The 14220-nt window shown below is 50.5% G+C and overlaps 1 protein-coding gene across 3 annotated transcripts in view; it reads left to right on the forward strand.

Annotated features, from left to right (window-relative positions):
- Positions 1-14220, forward strand: part of KIRREL3 (kirre like nephrin family adhesion molecule 3) — a 403514-nt gene that overhangs the window by 340365 nt on the left and 48929 nt on the right. For all 3 annotated transcript variants that reach the window (XM_054647558.2, XM_077189823.1, XM_077189824.1), the window contains 2 exons: positions 2900-3050; positions 9275-9380. In XM_054647558.2, the coding sequence (XP_054503533.1) occupies positions 2900-3050; positions 9275-9380 (257 nt within the window). The remainder of the gene's footprint in view (positions 1-2899; positions 3051-9274; positions 9381-14220) is intronic.

The following is a 14220-nucleotide window of genomic DNA, read 5'->3' on the forward strand; positions in this document are numbered from 1 at the left end:
TGAAAGGGACAGGGAACATTACAAGATCCTGCAGGATTTGGAGGTTAACCTCAAATAGGGGAAATTCCACACAGACTTAAGGTTCACCTCAACCCCAGCACAAAATGGGGTGTTATTCCCCAAGGGAAGAGCACACAGGGTGACAATAAAGCAAGGACAGGGCAGCATCCTGCAGTTGTGTCCAGAGGTGGGAATGGAGCCAGGGATGGGGCTGGAGGACCAGGAGTGTCTGAGGGAGCTGTGGGGGTTCAGCCTGGAGAAAAAGAGGCTCAGGGGGGACCTTCTTGCTCTCCACCACAGCTCCATGACAGGAGGGGGATCCAGGGGAGGAGTTGGGCTCAGCTCCCAGGGAGCAGGGACAGGATGAGAGGAAATGGCCTCAAATTGTGCCAGGGGATGTTTAGATTGGATATTGAGAAAATTTCTTTACTGAAATGATATTCAGCCATTGGAACAGGCTCTCAGCATGGTGGTGGATTCCCCATCCTTGGAAGTGTTCCAAAACCTGTGGATATGGTGGAGAGGGACATGGTTTAGTGGGTCAGTGCTGTCAGTGCTGGGTAAATGGATGGACTCGATCTCAGAGGGCTTTTCCAACCCTCATGACTCTGGGATTCTGGGCTGATTGTGGTGACAATTTCTCAGCATCCTTCCTTGTCTCATGTGCTTGAGAGGCACAAACCTGTGTGCATGAAGGCTGTGCCACCATGACCCAGGGAAAGCATTAGTCTTGGAATCAAAGAATCATTAAGGTCAGAAAAGCCCTCCAAAATCAAGTCCAACCATTCCCCCAGCACTGCCAAGGCCACCACTAAACCATGTCCCCAAGTGCCACATGCACACAGCTTGCTGACATCTGTTTATCTCCCAGTAAAGCCCTGTCTTACACTGTGAGCAACAAACTTGAAGGATAAAGATTTAGAAGGAAAAACTGCCTGGCAGGGTCCAAAATCCACAGTGGATAAACCAAAGAGAGGTCAGAGGTTAGAGAATGATTCAAAGGCTGAAAACCACACAACATCTTGAGAGCTCTGAGGGCTCAGCTTATCAAAGTCAGGGTTACAGGGTGACGTGACCTCTTGTAAGAACATGCAGGAGGATTAGGGGGTGGTAAGGAAGCGCTCCCAGGCTCCTGTGCTCCCAAAAGAGGCACAGCAGGGCACTACAGCTGAAGTCAGATAAATCCAGGGAAGAAGCAAGGTGCCAAGGCTGAGCAGGCAGAGCTGGTACCACCTGTCTTGGTTTGAACAGACAGGTGTCTGCTAAGGAAGGGAGGAGCCTCCACGGAAATGGAAAATGTAAACCCCCTCCCCCTGAATTATTGTAATTTTGAAATTAAGGGGCTCTCAGGCAAAGATATGGGAGCAGGAATAACAGCTCTTTACTAGGGAAGAAAATAAAAATAAAATAAAAATGCAGTAACACAAAACCCCACTGCCAGAGTCAGCCCATGCCCTGTCCCCTGTGTGTCAGGGGGTGGCACAGCCCCATCCCATGGGGGCTCAGCCCTCCTGCAGTGCCAGCTGTGGCTCTGCTGGAGCAGGGATCCTGCACAAGGGGGGAGTTTTCCTCTGCAGCTCCAGGGCTGCTGCAGATGGGCCTGGGCTCCCTCTGGCAATGCAGGGCAGCAGAAGCTGCTCCTCTGGCAATGCACTGGGCAAAGGCTGCGGGGCTGTCCCAAAGCTCAGATTGGATCCAGGTAGGAATGCTTGGCTCCTCCCCTGGGCGGAGCATCTCCCCATGGGATGATGGGATTGGATCAGCCCTGCAGGGACACTCCCTGGCCATGGACAGCAGAGATCTCCTGGAGGGAGGATTGACTATGGGAGAGATTAAGAAAACTGCCCCATGAACAGCAGAGAACAGCCCCAGCTCTGACAGATGGGGATAGAACACACAGCCCCATTTCCAGCCTAAGACACCACCAGGGTTTGATCTCTGGCCCCCATCAGTGAACACCTGAGAGGTGATGATTTACCCTGGGCTGGGCCAGACCACAGCACAGCAGCCAAGGATCCATGGCCAGGGTCAGTCTGTGCTGCTGGCAGCTGGCATCACCTCAGTGCTGTGGGAAGTGCCCAGGCAGCTTTGTGCACTCACCTGACAGAAAATGACGGCAGGGTCACAAAGCCATTTGCCTCTGCTCCCTCTTTGCTGGGCTGGTGGGTGAGGTGTCTCACTGGAGCTTTCCTGCCTGGCCTAGGCACAGCAGAGCTGCAGGGAAGCAGATGGGAGTTAAGAGCCCAATTCCCAGGGAAGCACAGTGAAATTTGTCTTTGTTATTCCCCCTGAGGCTTTTGGCAGATTCCAGCCAGAGGAACTGTTATTGCAGGAAGCTGCTTGGCTGAGAAGCTCTTATTGAGCCTGGGGATGGGGAAAGGGCCCCTCTCCAGCAGGAAAGTCCTTTCTGTCAGATTAGGCCCTTTTCTTACCCAGAGATGGGGCAACTGAGAGGCATTTTAAAAACTTTTTATTCCTTTTTCAATCTCATGTGAAGGGTGAAACAATACAGACGTTATAATTCACACCATCACAATCAGAAGCCGACTATTTCCCACTTACAAAACACCATAAGCGTTTCTTAGCCTATCAGCTTTAACCACACCATGCTGTAAATGCCTTAAGGCAAATCATCTAAAATTACCCCCGTGGGTCCTATTACAGTGCATCTTTCATGGTACTTTTCTCCAAAGTATCTAGTTTTATTTGCAAGGCCACCCTTTGAAACTTGTTTCTAGTTCCATTTCTCTCTCTACAATATCTGTCCTAGTCCATGGCATTTCTAAGTCAACATTTTTTATCTCAAGGTTTGCATACAGATGTAAGCCCTCTGTCAGGCTTTGGGAGTTTGCAACAAATTCATTTCCAGCACTTTCCTCCTCCCTGTTTCCCCTGGCAGACACTCCTCCGTGATGGCAAGAGGGAGAGCATCATGAGCACGCTGTTCATCGCGCCGTCCGACATCGAGAACGGGGAGAGCATCGTGTGCCGAGCCACCAACAAAGCCATTCCCAGCGGGAAGGAGACTTCGGTCACCATTGACATCCAGCGTGAGTACACAGCTGGCTAAGCCACCCCTGCCTGCTGGGACACCCCGGCCTCTCTGCCCTCTCCAGCCAGGGCTCTGACTCCAGGCAGGAGCAGCATGCTGCAACTGGGGGTTTCTCTTTACTGGGATACTGGATGTCATGGTTTGGAAAGCCAGGTGTCTGCTAAGGAAGGCAGGAGCCTCCCCTGAAATGGAGAATGTAAACCCCCCTCCTGAATTGCTATAAATTTTAAATTAAGGGGTCCTCAGGCAAAAAAATATGGGAGCAGGAAATAACAGTTCTTTAATAGGGAAGAAAATAAAAGGATAAAATAAACAATGCAGTAAACTAAAACAGCACTGACAGAGTCAGAACCCAACCTGACACCCTGTGCGTCAGGGTGCTGGCAGCAGAACCATTGGAATTGTGGCTCAGCCCTCCTGCAGTATCAGGGCTGGTTCTGCTAGAGCAGGGATCCTGGAGAAAGGTGCAGTCTCTGCCTCTGAAGATCCAGGGGAAGAGGCAGCTGCTGTTCCTCTGGGGAATCCAGTGGAGAAACTGACCTGGTGTTCCAGAATCTCCAGATTATATCCAGGTAGGAATGCTTGGCTCCTCCCTCTGGGCTCACATCTCCCAATGGGATGCTGTAGTTCTTATCAGTCATTCAATAGCTGTTATCAGCAGATATCCCCCTGGAGGCAGGAGTGATTGTGGTCACTCAGAGAGAGATAAGGCAAACTGCCCACTTGACAAAAGACAACTGCCATCCAGATGGTAATAGAATACATCTTGCCTTGTAATCTGGGACACCGGAGTATCACAGAGTGAAGTCACAGCCAGGAGATTTCGTGACCCCTGAGCTCCCTGAGGAGCACCCACACTACAGAGATATCCTGTTTCCAGTGTGTCCATGGATCTGAGCAAAGCAGCACCAGCTGCCGTGCTCTGGGCGTCCCCACTATGCCCTGATCCAGGCCCTCGGGGGTCTTTGGAGCATGGATGGATCCCAAAGGGTTTTGGGTGAGCAAGCAACACCTCTGGGCATGGCCAGTAGCAGAGATAAGTCCTGTTCAGGTTTCTGGTGCAGAATCCATGTTTCCAGACTTACAGGCAGTTCAGTGTTATGTTTTTTGTGAGACACATGATGGGGACAGTGTCCCTCCTAATGACACAAAGCTAGCACCAGTCACCATCTCAGGGGACAGGGCTGTGGTCAGGGCTGTACCATTCACCCTGTGCTGTAAATCCACAGAGCAAAATCTGCCATCTTCCAAAATTCACATTTCACAGGCCTCTTCCCTCCTCCTCTGCAGCAGCCATTGCTCTTGGGCTCCTCCCAACCCCTTCCAGCCACGCTCCATTCACACACCCAGTTCCTGCAGCTGTATTTACCCACGACTTGCAAAAGCAGGATGTTCAATATTAGCATGCCAGCTGCTTTCCAGAGACCAATTAAAACTGGCAAACTCAACTGAACAAACTCAAGCACAGCAGAAAATTCACCATTTAAGACTTCCAGCTTTTGCTGCCGGAAGATTACCAGGCTCTTGGGTTGCTGCCTGCATGTCCTGACAGAACTGGGCAGATAAAATGAGATAATAGCTTGGGTTATTTCACAGCCAGCAAACAGCTACAATAGCTGGAGACACACTCACACAAACAACGTGGAGCAGAGACATCATTACACCAGGGCAGTACAGTGTGGGCTGGAGACGTGAGCTGAATCCCCGAGCCACATGGAATCTGCTTGGGAAAGAGAAAAGCCCAATAAAGAACACCAATTTCCACTCTGAGCTATTAAATTCTCCATGCTGTGAATATAATAACAGTAATATTCTACCCAGCTATTAAAAGTATGTTGTTCTTAATGGTGGCTAATGAGGATATCAATTTTCCAAAGCTGGATGGGTGATGGGAGAGAAAAATACTAAGATGGATTAACCAAGCTGAGGTGGGGTGGATTTTGACCCGGATGCAAAAGCCTGCTCTAGCTGCATCTAGTAACAGAATCATGGCATTGTTAAGGTTGGGCAAGACCTCTAAGATCATCAAGTGAAGCTATTAACCCAGCTTTAGCTCATGAGGTCTCACTCCCAGCCTTGTAGACAACCAGCTGCATTCACTTTGCAAAGAGTTAAAGGTGCTTTTCTTAAGCAAAAAGTATCTGGACCACTCATTTTTCCCTAGGGAATTATTCTGGGAAGTCCTGCTCATGGGTCTTCTTCCAATATCTAGCAGAGAAGCAGCACCTCAGGGAGAGAAAGAAGTGGTTTGTGGAGGATTAAGGAAAAGCAGGCAGCTGCTGTTGGCTGGGGAGCTCTTCCCAGCCTGGCATGAGCTGCAGCATCCCCCTGGACCCTGCACTCTCTGCCTCCAGCAGTGCAGGTTGAATTCACAGCATAGCAAACATCACCCAGCTGTGTGGTTTGAGAGGTGGCCTTGCAAAAAAATCCCAGAGAACGAAAAATAATCCTTCCCAGGAAGCAGCAGCCTGGTAAATCACTCCTACTGCTTTCTTTCATTTTCTTCTGCAACTCAAAAGAACATCAGCAATGCTCACAGGCAGCAGAGGAACACCAGGATGGAGGTTATCCCCAGGAAGGGTGTGTGTGGTGGGAGAGATTATCCTCTTTCAGCTGATGGAAAATTGAAGTTGGGGTCCCATCAATCTCATGCCTGACCATGATAGCAGCAATGAAAGAGCTGAGTCATAAAACCCTCCCCTCCCAAATATATAAAAAAAGGGGGGTTGGCAGAAAGGGCTGGAAAAAACCCCAGTGCAGGTTCTGTAATGGAAACACTAAGCAGCTCCAGCTGGAACATCTGTTCAATGTGATTTCCGTTCCACCAGCCACATCAAAGTCAGCCTCCTGTGAGTTATGCGCCGAACATCACAAGTGGGATTAAAATCATGTTTAATAGTTTGATATGCCATAAACTATTTATACTGCAGGAGCCCAGTGGCTCCATGGAAATGCACACCCAGCGTGCTGGGATGGGAGGAGCAGGGTTATTGCTTATCCAAAGCCATTGCTCCAAGCCTCTGCACACACATGTACAGTTGCTCATTTTTACACCTTTTTTTTGTCATGGCAAGAAGGGATTTGGCTGCATCTGTATGTTTTTGCAGGAGGTGGGAGGAGGAGAAGGAAAGTGGAGGGTGATGAGGGGTGACATCGCTCTGCTGGAGGGTCTCCTGCTGGGTTTATCCTTGGAGCTTTGCAGTGTTTGATTCCCTTTTGTGCTTCCCACTGGGGAGTGGAAAGCCCAGGGCTGAAGTGGCACCTCAGCCTTAGTGAAGAGGTTGGGAAGGGTTTGTCCAGAGGGGAGAGGAGCACGGAGAGGGATCTGCACCTGGCAGGGCAAGTGCCAGCACAGCACCTGCAGCCCATGGAGCTCAGCCTGCAGCCATTCCTGAGGTGCTGAGTGGGAACAGTGGGAGCTGTGGGGTTTGCCAAGGTGCCTCCTGGGCTGCAGGGCTGCTGAGGAGTGATGCTGGCCCCAGTACCTGTCCCGGTGCCTGTCCCCACAGCACCTGCACAAGCACTGTGGGCTGGCTCTATCTCATTCCATCATTCAAATTCATTACAAGAAGGCAGGCAGGAATTATAATTGTAACTGAGTGGAATTACATCCTGATGAGTTACAATTTGTGTCTTTTTTCCCTTTAAAATGCCCCGAAACACAGTGGCACAGGCAACCCACGCTATCACAGCATCCACAATACTCAAAAGCCCAATCCCATTTCTGAAAGGCGAGATCAAAGACTTTAATTCATTTCCTTTGCTTTTTTTTTTTTTTTTTTTTTTTGTCTTTTTAATTTTATTTTTTTTTATTACTTTGAGTGCAGGAGGGAGCCGGGCTCATTTTAATACAAAGAGGTTCCTCTCTGTAAATCGTAGGCACAGCTCCTAACCCATCAAACAATGGGGAAGCTACTAAAGAGAAGTGTGATTCATACTTAACAAAGGAAGGTGATTAGCTGTTGTTGTCTAACAATAGGGAAGTGTCAGGATGCCTGGGAATGAATTAGGAGCCCTCTATACATCTCTGGGCTGCTGTGTCAGGGAAGCTCATTTATATTCCCAACTGCGCCCATCTTTATTGTCATTTGAATTGCACATTTTAAAATGAAATTAGGGTAAATTGAAAATACCTATAATTTCCCCGTCATAATTTCCCATCAGGAAGGCAGGTGGCTTTGCTCACAACAAAGCCAGGCTCCGGCTGGGTAAATACCACGGGGCGGAGAAGAAGGAGGCTCTGGAGCGCTGCCGGGACTCCGCCTTTCCCTCTTCCCTCCCGCCCAGCCAAGGTCACTGCCGAGGCCACCTCCGACCTCTGCCGTGTCCCCGAGCAGGGCTGGGGCTGACCTGGCACCTCGCAGGGCTGGAATAGCCCAGCCTTGCTGTGCAGGCAGTTCCCACACCGGTTTGCCCAGTTGGAGCCCACACCCTCCAGCAAAGGCACCGAGCAGGTGACTCCAGCAGGACCTGACCCGGGGGTGCTGGAGGGAGAAGCCAGCAGGGAAACCTCCATCCCTGGAAAACCAGGAGACCCCTTGGGCTTGGCTGGAGCATCCCCACAGGCACTCGAGCACTGGGGTGTCCAGGGCTGACCCCACAGCCAGCCCAGGGCTCTGGGATGCCCCCGCACACCTGAGGCCAAGGGAGGTTGTGACAGTGTTCACAGGGGTCCCTGTGTCATCACAGGATGAGGGAAGAGATGAGAATGTTGACTCTGCGTTTCAGAAGGCTGATTTATTATTTTATGATGTATATTACATTAAAACTATACTAAAAGAATAGAAGAAAGGATTTCATCAGAAGGCTGGCTAAGAATAGAAAAAGAATGAATAACAAAGGCTCTGTCTCGGACTCTCTGTCCGAGCCAGCTGGGCTGTGATTGGCCATTAATTAGAAACAACCCCATGAGCCCAATCCCAGCTGCACCTGTTGCATTCCACAGCAGCAGATAACCATTGTTTGCATTTTGTTCCTGAGGCCTCTCAGCTTCTCAGGAGGAAAAATCCTAAGGAAAGGATTTTTCATAAAAGATGTCTGCGACAGGAGGTGCCCTGGACCAGGGGGTACCACCCAGCTTCTCTGCCCCCTGCCCTGTCACCTGCAGCCTTTCTCTGTTTTCCAGCTGGGAAGGGCATTGCTGGAGCACTTGGAAGAGGAGAGAGGCAGCAGGGAAAGCTGAATATGTAACATGTCCTGTTTTAGGATGTGTTTTTGCATGTGTGAAGCAGACTCCCACCTCAAGAGCAGCAGAGCCCCTCAGCTGGGTTGATGAGCCCCAAGTCCCTCTGCCATGGGACAGCTCGTTCTTCAGGCACCAAAACCCCCCCCACAAAGTCATTTCTTTCTGCTTTTTGCCCTCAAATAAGGTCCCATGCTTAAAAAGGCCTCAGTCATCACAAAAAATAAAACAACTCTGGATATTCTGCATCTGAACATTTCACCCATTTTCTGCTTGCTTTTATTGGTTCTTTCCTAAATTTTATTTGTGCTAAAGCATTTAGATGCTTCTCATGTGAAAAGGAGGAGAGAAATTGAGGAGCAGCTGGAAGGCTGGAGCAGCCTGTGGCACCAGTAAGGCCTTGGCAGAGATGATTAGGCTGATGAAAGAGCAGAAATGCCACTTTAAAGTTAGAGGATAGACAAAAAATCATTGTTATACAGAAAGATATTAAACTGGAGTGTCTCAAAGCAGGCAAGTTTATGTCCTTAAATGAGAATCAGAGCCAGCAGTCACATTTTCCAAGTGAAATGTTACATCAAATGGTGTCTGTGGTTCTTCTTCCTGTCTTATTTGCTGAAGCCCTTCAAGAGAAGAGCAGCGTTTGTGGCATCAGCTTGTCTGACAAACCTTATATGGCTTTAAACTGAAAAATGGCTTCCACTGCCAGAGGACAGGGTTAGATGAGATCTCAGGAAGAAATTCTCCCTTGTGAGGGTGATGAGGCCCTGGAAAGGTTTTCCAGAGAAGCTGGAAGTGTTCAAGGCCAGGTTGGGCAGGACTTGAAGCAGTTTGGTTTAGTGGAAGGTGTCCCTGCCCATGATAGGGGGTGGAACTGGGTGATCCTTAAGGTCCCTTCCAATCCAAGCCATTCTGTGATATCACAGCTCCAAGGAGTCTCAGTGGTTTTCCAGGCTTTTGACAGCCTGAGAAGCTGGCAGGCAGCGGGCAGGGGGTGCCCCAGCTGTCCTGGGTGTCTCATGGGCTCTCTCTCTTTGCAGACCCCCCCCTGGTGAACCTGTCCGTGGAGCCGCAGCCGGTGCTGGAGGACAACACTGTGAAGTTCCACTGCTCTGCCAAGGCCAACCCTGCTGTCACCCAGTACAGGTGAGCTGGCACTCCTGGCACCCCTGGCACCTCAGTGCAGCCCTCTGCTGAGAGCACCTCACTTCCCCTCCAGGTGACCCAGAAGAGCTCAGCACCTCTGGCTGTGGTTTCTGGTGGCCCTTCCACCTCCTCCTCCTGTGTTTCTCACCTCTTGGTGCTGACAGAACTGGGCAGATAAAATGAGATAATAGCTTGGGTTATTGTGGCTCATCCCACAGCCTCTGCTGCCCCTGTAGCAATGGCTGGAGCCAGCCCCCCTCCCTGCTGTGGCAGGGTCCTTGTCCCCACTCTGGGGGCTCCCTGGTGCCACTCTGGCCTCGATGGTGCTGTTGCACATTGAGAGGCTCCTCTTCTGCCATTCACCAGTGTCTGCTGCATTCTATAGCTTCTCAGTCAGGGATTCATGGGCACCTGGAGTGGATTAAGAGGCCTGGCACTGAGCTGGCAGAGCCATCTGTTTGGGGACATCATGAGCAATGCATGCTGAGTGAAAAGTCTATTATGGGAGAATTCCTCTCCCTTTTTTGCACACTCTTTTATGGTTTGAATAGAGCAGCTCTGTCGCCATCTCCGTGTAACCCTTAAGGAACCACCATAAGCCTTTCTGTGCCCAGCATGGTGGAGCTGAGCCCAGGAGGGGCCAGAGCAGAGGTGCAGGTGGCAGAGATGTGAGGGGACACAGGAGATGGGATCTCCTTGAGTGGGACATTCTCCCTGGGTCACATCTGCAGGACACAGTCTGCAGTGCCCCTGCACTGGCCACGGTGAGCTCAGAGCAGGGCACAGATGCTTGAGGAGAATTGGAGCAGCAGGAAATGTGTCTGGTTTTGCTGATGGAGGTCTGGGGTGCAGGCAGTGCATGGGGTCCCTGCCAGCCCTGAGCCTCCCTGGGCCCTCTCTTCTCTCTGGTGACCACAGAAAGGATCTGAAGGAACAGCTGGAGCTGGGCCAGGGGAGGATTAGGTTGGATTTCAGGAAAGGTTCTTCCCCCAGAGGGTGCTGGCACTGCCCAGGCTGCCCAGGGAATGGGCACAGCCCCGAGGCTGCCAGAGCTGCAGGAGGGGTTGGGCAGCGCTGCCAGGGATGCCCAGGGTGGGATTGTTGGGGGTCTGGGCAGGGACTGTGCTGGACTTGATGACCCTTGTGGGTGCATCCCAGCTCAGGAGATTCTGTGATTCTGTGAGTGCACACCCAGGGATTGATGGGCAGGAGAGCAGATGCTGTGCCATGGGCCCTTGGCTCAGGATGTGTTTCAGGGCCTTTCTGGTCACTTCAACCCTGAGAAAAGTTAGAAAGTCTCCTTTCCCAGCCCAGTGCTTGAAGAAGGAGTCAGCGCTCTTCATTTCTCAGTCTCAAGGTTGTTTGTTGTTTCTTATCTATAAAAAATTTTCTCCTGCCCTGCCGAGGTCCATCCAGCAGGACAGTTCCAGGCACTCTGCCTGCCCCAGGGCAGGGTTATGTCTTTATACTAAAAACTACCTGTACAATGTTTACAATTACTTCCAATACCCATCACCTGTGTTAGACAGTGAGCTTCTACTCTAAACCAATCCCAAAGTGCCACCATCACAGCAGAAGATGGAGGCCAAGAAGAAGAAGGAGAAAGGTTGGGCACACCCAGTCCCCTCCATCTTGCCTCCTGAACCCCCATACCAAAAACCCCAAAATCGACTTTCCCACCCCATGATAACTTCATTATCATTCTACCTAAACTGTTGTGGCTTGCTGATCTCCATCTAAGGTTGGTAATTTGCTCCATGGGTCATAATCAAACCCACAGGTGTTCTGGGCTCTGTGCCAGGGTCTCTGAGCCCCCTGGCAGGGGTCCTGGCCATCCTGGACAGCCAGAGGGATGTTCTGGGTTCCCACAGGTGTGAGGTCTCCTGCATCAGAAAACACCCCTCCTATCACAGGGTTTTTTGTCTAAGCAGACAAAATATGGGTCTGGGAAGCAGGGCAGGCTGTCAGCACACTTTGGGAGAAAAGAGCTTTGTATAACAGGTACAGCCCTGTCCTGCCTCATCCATCAGCCACTCACCCCTCCTGCCTGGAAGGCCTGAGCATGCACACACAGGCTCACCATCCATTCTGCCTCTGCAGAACCATCCATGGATAAAAACAGAGGAGGCACCTCCGGGGACAGGTTACCATGACCCTCCTCCTGTTAGGTTCGTGCAGCTTAATTAGTACAATCAAGTTTCTGGGTAGGAACTATCCCTTCCAGCTGGATAGCAGCACAACAAAGCAGTAATTGTGTTCCTGGTTACACAGAAGAGTTATTAATTCAAGAAGTCAATTAATGTCAAAGATACAAATAGCCCTGGTTTCATATTTACAGCTGGAAGGAAAACAAAGTGCATGGCAGCCTGGGTGAAGGACCCACGTGCTTCTTACCCCAGGACTGATTCTGGTACAAGGCAAAACAACCATCTCTGGTCAAGGAGCCAGACAGTGGCAAGATCCTGGCAAAACTTCTGCTCCATCAGCCTGATTCTCAACAAAGGAACCTTCTATGTCATCCCTGAACCCAGCTGGGCTGATCCCTTGTGCACTGGAGCAGCCTAGAAGGCTCCAGTCCAGGGTTTCCACTTCCTTGGACAGGGACTTTGGACAAGAGGAATGGTTCCCTCTGCCAGAGGGCAGGGATGGATGGGATATTGGGAATTTGGAATTGTTCCCTGGCAGGGTGGGCAGGCCCTGGCACAGGTGCCCAGAGCAGCTGGGGCTGCCCCTGGATCCCTGGCAGTGCCCAAGGCCAGGCTGGACAGGGCTGGGAGCAGCTGGGACAGGGGAAGGGGTGGAACAAGAAGAGCTTTAAAGTGCTTTCTAGCCCAAACCATTTTGGCATTCTGTGATTTCTCTTGGCTGTTTCCACCCTTGGGATCCATGCCCAAGCTGAGCTGAGTTACTTTTCTCCACCAAGCAGAGGTGGATCCAGCACTCCTCTCCCATCTTTGCTGCCATCTTGGTAGAACAGGTTTTTGCTGTCCCCTCTGGCTGCAAATGCCACCCTCTGCCCTGTTCCTCCCTTCTCACCCATCCTGAGGCCATGGGCCTTGTCACCCTTCCTGTCCCCTGAGCCTCCATGATTCTACTTTGCTTCAAATGGCTTTGGGATTCATTTCATGATGGATTTTACTCTTAAAAGTAATTGCATTTTTTTCAGGCTATGCTTTCCTATAAAAAGGGTTTGGGGCAGGGAAAAAAAAAGAGGCATGACAAATTCAATCACTTTGGATTTCTCATTTCTTGAGCTCCCTTAGCATGTAAACTTCACACGAGGCTTTTCCCTACCACTGTGACAAGCAAACAGGACTCAGCAGTGCTCGCTGGGGCTTCCTTCTGCTTAAAGGCTCTGATTGATGGAGGGGGGATTTGTTTTCCTTCCATAAGATCCCAAAGCTCTTCACTATGTAAAAGAGGCAGATGTTCCTGCACTTAAGCTTGGAGCTCTCTGGAGTGGGTCATCCAAACAAGGAGCCCCCTGCACCCTGACACTGGCCAGGAGAGAAGGATGGGAACTGTAAAGCCCCAGGACTGAGACATCTGGAGGTTTGAGAAGGCAGAACATGAGCTTGGTGCCATCCCCAGGCTCACTCAGGACCCCACCACTGGTGAAAATGAGCTTAGTTCTGCCTTAAAAAAAAATAGGAAGTGTGATTATTTTTTTTTTTTTTGCCTTGGGCAAGGACCACTCTGATGTATCTCCTATGGCTTCCCTCATGTTTGGACAGAGATCCCAGATCTTCAGACAATATTTATTTTTAACCTCCCCCCCCCCCCAATATGTCAGTAAATAACTCTAAACACAAAGGAAGAATGTTTAAAGAACCTAAATCCCCTTTTGTGGCCACAAATCCACAGCCAGCTTTGCAGGGCCATCCCTGCCACCAAGACACCAGCAAGCTTCACCTTGCTGGAGATTTTGAGGAGCCAAAGGTTTTGCATTGGGGTTGCATCCTGGGTTTTTTTCCTGGGAAAAGCACATGAGGTCAAATATTTCACCCATAGAAGTATCCATGAACTGGGCTCTTCATTAGGATGAAGCCACTAAACCACCTCTGTGGTCCTGCTGACCCAAGATTTTAAGCCCAGACCTCCTATTCTCATAGTTAGGAGGGCAAGGGAAAAGAAATAAAATTCAACACAATTTCCCAAGAGATGAAAAGGCCCCTCTGCCCCTATAGAGAACATAGTTCTGATTAAATTGAGCTGCTTTTTCCTTAGGAAGTTTTCTTCATGCCTGCTTATATAATCACACACAGGTCGATTTTAATGCAAGAAAAACTTGGTTGGAAAAGAGACCTTGGAGCAATCCACTCCCAGAGCCAGAGTGGAAAGTTACAGCCTGCACCTTGTCTTCTCTTCTGAAGGCAGAGGGTTAATGGCATTTTCTCAAAACTGACAGATTTTCACAAAATCTTTGGCCTCAGTGGCATTTTCCAAGCAAGAATCCCTCTTCTCTAAAACCTGCTGGCATCTCATGATGTTGGGAGGCGGGCAGGGCCGGGGCAGGCTGTGCTGGGCTGGAGGCACAGCTCCTCTGCTCCTTTCCCAGCTGACGAGGCTGGAGCTGAAATGCCAGCCCTGCTCCCTTGCTGGCAGCAGTTTCCTGCTGAGGAGCAGCATTTCCCCAGGGAGGTTTGTGTGCCCACGGTGTCACTTGGGCTGTCACTCGCTTTTGGACACAGGACAGGCCAGTGTCACCAAAAGCAAGGGGAGGACAGAGGCTGGTGAGGTGTCACAGTGATCCTGAGCAGGGGGTTCTGGCACAGGGTGAATTAACCCTCTGGCAGCAGGGGTTTGCTCATTTGGATGTTTTCCCTCCTTCCATATACAG

The sequence above is a fragment of the Agelaius phoeniceus genome, chromosome 23, assembly GCF_051311805.1.
Source record: "Agelaius phoeniceus isolate bAgePho1 chromosome 23, bAgePho1.hap1, whole genome shotgun sequence".
Classification (NCBI taxonomy): domain Eukaryota; kingdom Metazoa; phylum Chordata; class Aves; order Passeriformes; family Icteridae; genus Agelaius; species Agelaius phoeniceus.